Source organism: Glycine max, assembly GCF_000004515.6.
Source record: "Glycine max cultivar Williams 82 chromosome 5 unlocalized genomic scaffold, Glycine_max_v4.0 Gm05_scaffold_188, whole genome shotgun sequence".
NCBI lineage: Eukaryota > Viridiplantae > Streptophyta > Magnoliopsida > Fabales > Fabaceae > Glycine > Glycine max.
The window spans coordinates 31,781-40,495 of NW_024464665.1; the positions used below are offsets into that span (position 1 = coordinate 31,781).

Consider the following 8,715-nt stretch of genomic DNA (forward strand, 5'->3'; position numbering starts at 1 on the left):
ATCCACGATAATTATGTGAATTTAAAAACATATTCAATGATGAGAAATCTCATTTCTTCAATTTCATTCTATATCCAAATTTGAATTGATTCAAAATTTTAAAATGCAAAACTCCAAATTTAAAAATTAGGATTATTAACTTATAATCAACAAATCTCTTAACCAATTAATTTCAAATTTCAAATCCTCCAAAGTCCAATCCAACTCATGCACTTAAAAACAACAACAAAGAAACCAAACAAATTCACGACATTAATAAGCAAAATAAACAAATACAACAAATAAAAGAAAGAAAAGTTGAAACATCAATCAATGGACGATTATCATCGAGAAACTGGACGGACTAAAGTTGAAGACGCCTTGTCATGAGTCATGGAGAGGAAGGAGTATCATTTTGACATCGTTGTCAAAGGCAACAGGTTGAGTTCATGTAGGTCCTTCCTGGAGTGGCCTTGCTTTATGACGACGAAGGAGCCCAAGATGGGGGGATGAGGCAACAAAGAAATCGAAGATGTGGAGGTCGTATTCACAAAGGACCTTTTTGCTTCTGTCTCACTCTAAGGTGGAGATGGTTTGGTCATGAAAATGAAGTAAATAGATGAATGGTTACTTTGTATGATGACTTGTAGATGTAAAAAAAATGATAATTTGATTTTTCATGTGTCACGTTGGAAAAAAAAATATTAACAAAATTAGAGATAACTTGATAATCCAACTAATTTGTCATTATATTTATATATTTGTAAACTAAATTGATTATTTTCACATTAAACTCATGAAATTATTTTCTTTTTTAACAAAAAATGACGAAATTATCCGTGCCCGTAAAATGCAAAAACTAAAGTGAGTATTTATCCATTTTGTTTTTCAACTTTAGGTATTTGCAGTAATTCGTATGAGTTAATTCGTATGACTCATATGGATCACGTAATTCATAAGTGATTTTTTTTTAATTTTTTTTCAAAAATATGTTTCTTTAGTTTATTAATATATTAAATTTTTTAATAGTAAATATTTTTATTTATAAAAAAATATATAGATTAAATAATTCATATGAATTATATCAAAATTAATTATACAAAATTTATTATTTAAATTTACATGCACATTAAATATATTAGAAAGTTTAGTATTATGTATAATAACATTCTTTATTTTATAATATAATTGGTCTATTAATTTAGTTGATTAGAACGTTATACTAATAACTTAAAAGTTACAACTAATTCATATACAAAAGGATAAAATGAAAAATTTACGAAATTGTTGAATGTCAGCAACTTGCTGGGTGGACTTAGCAGTTTCCTAAGATACCACGCTAAATACTTCAATTTTTTATTGATAAAAAAAACACGCCACACTAAACACTTTTTTTTTTTATAAGAAATATATCACCTAAAAAAGTAAAAAACCAGTCAGGGACCGGGGAAAACACACAATTCACAAAGGCATTCGACGGAGAATGGAAAAGAAGCGGAAGAGGAAGCAGCAGGTGAAGCGCGACGGAGAGCCAAAGCCCAAATCGGTTCGTGCGGGTTCAACCCGAACCGACAATGTGAAAGATCCATTTCCATCTCACGCTCGACCCACCCCACAGGAATGCGAAGCCGTGCGTGACACTCTCTTAGCCCTACACGGCATTCCCCCGGAACTCGCCAAGTACCGCAAACTCCCACCGTCCGATGAACCGGTCCAACTGCAGCCACCCGAACCGGTTCTCGACGGTCTTGTCCGAACCGTCCTCTCGCAGAACACCACCGAGGCCAATTCCCAAAAGGCTTTCGCTTCCCTCAAATCCTCCTTTCCCAGTTGGGAACAAGTAAGTCACAAACATAGACATTTGTAATCGTACGGTTTTGTCTCGTATTGGTGTTGGGTTTGAAACGGTGTCGTTTTGTGTGTTGGAAGGTTCTCTGGGCCGAGTCCAAGGACGTGGAGAATGCCATTCGGTGCGGAGGTCTAGCTCCGACTAAGGCTTCCTGCATTAAGAACGTGTTGCGTTGTTTGCGCGAGAGAAGAGGTGAATTGTGTTTGGAGTATTTGCGGGACTTGTCAGTTGATGAAGTTAAGGCTGAGCTTTCTCTTTTCAAAGGAATTGGTCCCAAAACGGTAATCTTCTTTTCTTTGAGCAGTTTCTAGTTGGCTATTCACTTTGCAGTAATATTTATTATTTAAGCATGAAAATTGTTAGCTGTACCCACTTTGCAGCTTTGTCAAATATTCAGATATATGGCAACTGATGAATAGTCTTGCATTTGGGTTTTTCCTCGTAGTCCAGGATTTGGTCTCATGGTGTACTATATTGATTTGTTATCCCATGCCATTTTAGTCATCCGAATCCTACGTTGCTGTCATTTGTTAAGACTTAGGAATTAGAATTGCTTTTGATAGCATCCCCAGAAATTGGGTTAAGTAATGTCAGTATGTGGCTTTATCTTGTATATATTTTTGTAGATTCAGCCATTTGTGATAGCATACAATATCTCCTGCCTGGCAATATGCAAAATCTTTGTTGCGTTACTTCTTAAATTGCCATGTTTCCCTTTTCATTTTTTCAATACAACACAGATTATGAAAGCTGTTACCCTGAGTATCTGAGTGTTTTCCTTTAATTATTTTTAAACGAAAATCTTCAAATGTAGCTGCTAAGCTAATTCCTAGAGTCTTTGTGAAAGTTGTCCTCTAGCACATATTGTTGTTTCCCTCCCATTCAAATTTCTGTACTGGTCTGCTTTCAATTGTAATGCTTATTTCAGTATTTTGTATGTTTCCCACTCAGAGGCAACTATTATCCAAGATTTTAAATTGATATCCACACACGTTTACAATTTATCTACAAAAGAAGTGACAACTGTGAGAAAATTATAAACATTCATTGTAGTGGTTTTCTTTTATCAATGATGTTGGTTTTCTATTTTATTTTTTTAACTTAAAAGGTTCTACCTAGTGGAGCTCAAGTATGTCACGGTAACATTAATTTTCAGGCACATGCATTGTGACTGCCTTTTAGAAATAGGTAGCATATGAATTATGAAATCAAGGACAGAGAGATTGAGACATGTACAGCATATTAACACCAAGCAATTTAGCATGTATAGAGGACTAGATAAGTCAATCAGTCCTACAGACCTCTCAACACCAATGAATTCATGTGATTTGAGATGCTTCTGGCAGATAAGTTTATTGAGGGAACAACAAACTTGATTTTGATGTTATGTGATTGCTACTAATGGCTAGGGCAATTGCTTATAAGTTTCTCCTTATAGGTTTCTCTTGTAAAAGATAGTGGATTCTCTCTTTCAGTTTCTGACTTGGTCAAGGGAGTAAAATTATAAGCTTTCCTGTCACCATATTGCTTATTTTATTGAAATAAGAAAAAATTTCCCCCTTATTAGGACATTGTAATATTTTTCATGAGAAGGAGGATAATTTTCAAAATACATTGAGGAAAGACTTTCCCTGTTTCGCATTCTGTTATTGGGATATCATGGTAGTACGTTGGTATTCAGTTCCTTTACTTTTGTGTAGGGTGCTTTCTCCTTGCAGTGGATTAAGTATGAGCGTATGACTCATGTTATTGTTGAATAATTGATTGTGTGAATAATACATCGATGATGATTGTATTTTATTGCATTGTTTGTAAACATCATGTCAATCTGCAACACTCTAATCCTAAAACTCAATTGAACACAAATCTGTATGGCCTTTCCCCCTTTGTGCTGGTTTCTCTAAACTGCGTGATTGATTATAGGTGGCTTGTGTGTTGATGTTCAATCTTCAGCAAGATGATTTTCCTGTGGACACTCACGTAAGCATGATTTCATCTTTTACTGCATTTGACTCCATTGAGCTATTTATAGCACTTGAATGTTTATGCAGATATTTGAGATTGCAAAAACCATGGGTTGGGTACCAGCTGTTGCAAACAGAAATAAGTCATATCTTCATCTAAACCAAAGGGTACCAAATGAACTTAAGTTTGACCTGAATTGTCTTCTGTATACGCACGGGAAGCTTTGCCACCAATGCTCCGGTAAAAAGGGTAACAAGCAAGGAAAGAAATGTGACGATAACTCCTGTCCTTTATTGAATTATGATAAAGACTCAGTTGAACTTTGAGCTGGGGAAGCAAATTATTTTTCAATTATTTGTTTCTCTAACTAAATGAAGTCAATAGGGGCACTCTAATCTTGTAAGTTGTAAGTGTATAGAATACTACTAGTATAGAGTTAGGCTGTTAGGCAGGAGAACCAATTTTGAGATTAGATGAAAGAAAGGTCAACAATTGTGAGCTAGTGCATCAAGCACTTGTAGGGTTTGGGTTGCCTAAAAATTGCCCATCTTTAATTAATTCTGTAAAGGGATCTTGCTGGAAATGGAACATTATGTTTATTTCTCTTCTAATGGACATTAAATGTGTAGGACTTACTTAATGGGCTGCGTATGAGATGGTCCTGTTCCAAACTGGTCCATTGTGGACCAGTTAATGGATCTACCTTTATATCATCCATGAAAATAATATTAAAATAATAAAATAATCTACGTTTATCATCCATGAATGACATCTACATTTTTTTTCTTCTTTTTTTAGTATAACTGATATAAACTTACTTTTCTTGGTTCCAGTTTGATTTATTTTGAAGTGTAATTCTGAGTTTAATGAATTAATATTAATATTAAATTGTTTTACTTGAAATATTTTGGACTTGATTAGCCGAGTTTGAATTTCTAAGTTAATAAATATTTTACTTCTTTTACAAAGCAATCAGTCAATGCAAAATATGAAATTTAGTTTATGCTTAGGTATATATATATATGAACTATGATAACTTTTGCAAATACTAATTAAATAGTATTAGTAGTCGTTTAATTGAAAGTTTTCATGAAGTAAAAATAAATCTATAAAATTTCATACAGTTCTAAAATTAATTTATATTTCATCACGTCACTTTGTTTTAAAGCAAACTAATGTGTCTCTCATACATTACATTGGAGTTTGTTACTTAAAGCAAAATTTAAGATGTAAATAAAATAATTAAAATTATAGTGTGTATATATATATATATATATTATAAATTGCACGAGTTATCTAAAAAAAATCATTTTCATTTTTTTTATTTATAATGGAAAACTTTGTTTCTTTGATGATTTTATCAAGCAAGTAGTACAATTTTTTCAAAGCAACTTTAGTCCTTTAAAGAAACATTTTCTCTTTATCCAAACATGTTATCTCTCCCGATTTTATGTTGTTTCAAAATTATAGAATTTTATACTAGTTCAATGTCTTTTATGGACTCATGTAGATGTTGGTGATAGTCAAATAAAAGCTGTTAGTACAACTCCCTGAAGATTAGTCAAAGGATAGGTGTTAATATATGCATTGAGTTTATGAACACCTAATATAAATATTTATTTTCTTTAAGGGGAGATTTAGTAGAGGATAAATTTTTTTATGTTTGAGAATCATAATAATTTCTGATAATTTTGTTTTTTTGGAATAAAAAAAATTTGTTAGGTTAATTATTGAAAATATTTAAATAAGTATTTTAAGAATTAAAAAATTAAGTGATATTTTTATCAATTATTTTAATTATTTACTACATTAAATAATTTAATAAGTGCAACATGATGTTTTTATTCTAAAAAAAATAAATTTGAGAAAATATGATTCCCACCTCCTTCTAGGGAATGTTTTCATGAAAATATGAGTTAAAAGTGATTCTCACGCATCATAGTTTCTCGAGAATATGTTTCTTGAAAATAAATATCAAATATGAAAAACAAAGGAGCCTTTGACCTTCCAAAACATTTAGAAAAAAAAATTAAGAATTAAAAAATTATGTGATATTTTTATTAATTATGTATCATATTATTAAGAGTAGTGTGATATTTTGAGTGTAATAAAATAAAAATTAAACTTACGAAAATAAAATTTATAAAACTTCCACAGAAAACAAAGGAATCTTATTTTTAAAATGAATATTAAATATGAAAAATTAAGATTTGTAATATAAAATTATTAAAAAATTCAAAACTTCTCCTTTATCAAACACCTTGTAAGTTTCTCAAGTTAGAATGCCTGCAAAAGTGAAAATTTCATCCCCACACCCCTAACTTTTAAACAATAATTCATTTCTTACGTTTAAATACATTTTTAAAATTATGTTTATTAATTTAAATTTCAATAATTATACATGTCATGTCACAAGTGTCATATTGATCAGAATCAGATCTTACCCGGTCCTCGTTCACCGCGACAACATAGCAGCATAATCCACTCCGTTTCTTTTCTTTCCTTTCGCCTTTGTTTCAAACCAAAGTCCGCAAAAAATCGAAAATCCCATGTTTCCTCCTCGCCATTACACAACATGTCTTCTTCTCTTCCTCCTCGTACTCTCCGACTTCTCCATTTCCGAATCACAATCCCCCTGGGCTGCCAAGAAAAAACGCATGAGAGACAAAGTTCGCAATATGTACGTAAATTAAATTAAATATTACCACCTCCAATGCTCATTATTGTTTCCGATTTCCTAGTCTCTTTCACATTTCAATTTTCTATCGATTGTTCCCTATCCCAGCAATTTTTAGCTCATGTATCTAAATTTCGGATTTCCTAGCAAAATCCTAGGTGTATGAAACATGAACATATTGATTGTTTTCTATATTCTGCAACTTCAATTCTTGAATTATACTGATTATGAGTTTTTTAGAAGAGGCAATGAAGGTGGTAAGAATTGACATAACCTTTGAAGTAGGCCGAGTAGTATTTTCTTCCCTGGCATTTGGCAACAAATACTTATCGATGTTATTGGCTTATGGTACTCCTGTTTTGTAGGTTTTACCACGCATATGACAACTATATGACTCATGCATTTCCGGTCAGTTGGTGTTGTTATCCATCATTTTATTATTTTGTAACGTACAATAGTGTGCAATGTTAAGGTTGTCATATTCTTGCAGCATGATGAGCTTAAGCCTATCTCTAAAACTTTCACCAACTCTCTAAGTGAGTTGGGAAATTTGAAGGTAATTGACTTCTGTATTTAAGAACTTCAGAAGAAAACTAATCCGAGGACCATGGAAGTAACTGTTTAGTGTTTACTGTTGCAGCTTGAACACTTGCCTCAAGACTACAACGGCTCTGCCCTTACGCTTATTGAATCACTGTCTAGGTATATGAATCCAGCTACTACATGAGCTGTTAGTTTTGTGTAATACTGCTTTTATTCAGTTTGTTCCTTTTTGTGATGAGCACATCTTGTGTATCTTATTGAGCTGGAAACTGATACATATTGTTCTTTTGCCTTAGCCTTGTTATTATGGGAAATTATACTGAATTCGAGAGGGCAGTGCTCTGGCTTTCAGAAAATCTGACATTTGATGTTGATGCGCGCATAAATCTTTTTGAGGTAAATATTATATTTGGTTGAAATTATTGAGTCTAGAGATGATGGCAGATTGCTCAAGATTTGAAAAGGTGGTTGCTTTAATTTAGTTCTGAATGATTTTGAAAAATATTTATTCTGAACACTTGAATTCTCAAGCACAATGATGTGTTTTCCTTACCACTTGATTGTAATCATTCAGTGCAACATAAGAGTTCTTGGAGGACTTGTCTCTGCTCATTTACTTGCATCTGATTCTTCAAAGAAGTTTTTTCAAGGAGCTTACAAAAATCAGTTGCTAGCTCTTGCTGAAGATTTAGGGAAACGCTTTCTACCAGCATTCAATACGCCTACTGGATTGCCGTATGCATGGATTAACTTAAAGGTACTACATAGAGCATTGAAAGTCTGACATTCTGTAAATTTTTCATTTGGAGGTCAAGACATTGGCTTACAATTTATTTTCATTTAATTTGGTTGCGAGCATTTATAATGTTTGAAGATACATATGGTAATAATACTCCTGTACCCATCAGTCAAAAGTTCTCATTGCATTACCAATATTGAAGAAAAAAGTTAGTTAAGGAAAAATCCTTCCTCCTCACCATTTGAGCTAAAGCCAAGATGGAAAAGGAGTGATTGTCACTCTTTGTAGTAAAGAATTGTCTCTGTTATTGATTCTTATAAGTTTAAGAGTTTTATAAATTGGTCTATTAAGCTAGTATTTTAAATCTGATATGAAAATGTCTTTATCTTTCCTTTATCCTTTCCATCAACTCCCAATAATTTGACCTTGCTACCAGTGTAGTACCAATACCATACTCTGTTACATGATCTTGTCTCTATTTACTTTGGAGTTCCCCCTAATATCATATGATTCATATCTTTTTTCTCTCACTCTGCTTTACATTTTCGTGGCTGTGTCACATTTGCAGCATGTTTTTTCCTGTCCATTGCAGCCGCTGTCTCTAGATATTGCCCTTCCCATTGTCAAGTCAACAAACAAGTTGACCCATCATTGGGTTCAACATTAGCCAGTTTGGGGGCTATGAATTTTTAGATTCATCAGCCCATCCATGCTTGTCACCCCTCTCCATTGGTCTCTAATGTTCTGGCATGAAACTGTGCACCAGTCCACCTTTTCAGCAAATTCCTCCCTCCATTGTCTACCACAACCCATTGTAGTGTGTTGATTCCACCACTCTAAGGGGCTGTTTGGCCTTGTCTCTGTTGTGTGTGGCAATCTTTGGCTCTGTTTCTGTCTATTTGCCTTGGTGCTGCGTGGGTTATTCCATTCCACCCCTATTTGTTTGCCTTCCTATCTGTTTGG

At 33.1% G+C, this 8,715-nt stretch overlaps 2 protein-coding genes across 2 annotated transcripts; both read left to right on the plus strand.

Annotated features, from left to right (window-relative positions):
• Positions 1 to 1,391: 1,391 nt before the first annotated feature.
• On the plus strand, positions 1,392 to 4,404 carry LOC100802952 (putative DNA glycosylase At3g47830). Its single transcript, XM_003525438.5, has 4 exons — positions 1,392 to 1,819; positions 1,909 to 2,109; positions 3,752 to 3,808; positions 3,880 to 4,404. Exons 1-4 carry the CDS (start codon positions 1,463 to 1,465, stop codon positions 4,117 to 4,119), a joined length of 855 nt encoding a protein of 284 aa, XP_003525486.1. The 5' UTR covers positions 1,392 to 1,462; the 3' UTR covers positions 4,120 to 4,404.
• A 1,821-nt stretch (positions 4,405 to 6,225) lies between these two features.
• Positions 6,226 to 8,704, plus strand: LOC106798700 (alpha-mannosidase I MNS5). The gene is made up of 6 exons (XM_014775441.3): positions 6,226 to 6,473; positions 6,836 to 6,878; positions 6,961 to 7,026; positions 7,111 to 7,172; positions 7,310 to 7,409; positions 7,588 to 8,704. Exons 1-6 carry the CDS (start codon positions 6,343 to 6,345, stop codon positions 7,795 to 7,797), a joined length of 612 nt encoding a protein of 203 aa, XP_014630927.1. The 5' UTR covers positions 6,226 to 6,342; the 3' UTR covers positions 7,798 to 8,704.
• Positions 8,705 to 8,715: the final 11 nt, after the last annotated feature.

What these genes read in the sequence shown, in the direction of transcription:
- LOC100802952 (XM_003525438.5), top strand. Translation starts at nt 1,463, where the DNA reads ATGGAAAAGAAGCGGAAGAGGAAGCAGCAGGTGAAGCGCGACGGAGAG. An exon ending in CCTTTCCCAGTTGGGAACAA is followed by an intron (nt 1,820 to 1,908) that starts GTAAGTCACAAA and finishes GTGTGTTGGAAG; the next exon opens with GTTCTCTGGGCCGAGTCCAA. An exon ending in ATTTTCCTGTGGACACTCAC is followed by an intron (nt 3,809 to 3,879) that starts GTAAGCATGATT and finishes ATGTTTATGCAG; the next exon opens with ATATTTGAGATTGCAAAAAC.
- LOC106798700 (XM_014775441.3), top strand. Translation starts at nt 6,343, where the DNA reads ATGTTTCCTCCTCGCCATTACACAACATGTCTTCTTCTCTTCCTCCTC. An exon ending in ATATGACTCATGCATTTCCG is followed by an intron (nt 6,879 to 6,960) that starts GTCAGTTGGTGT and finishes ATATTCTTGCAG; the next exon opens with CATGATGAGCTTAAGCCTAT. An exon ending in CTTATTGAATCACTGTCTAG is followed by an intron (nt 7,173 to 7,309) that starts GTATATGAATCC and finishes CTTTTGCCTTAG; the next exon opens with CCTTGTTATTATGGGAAATT.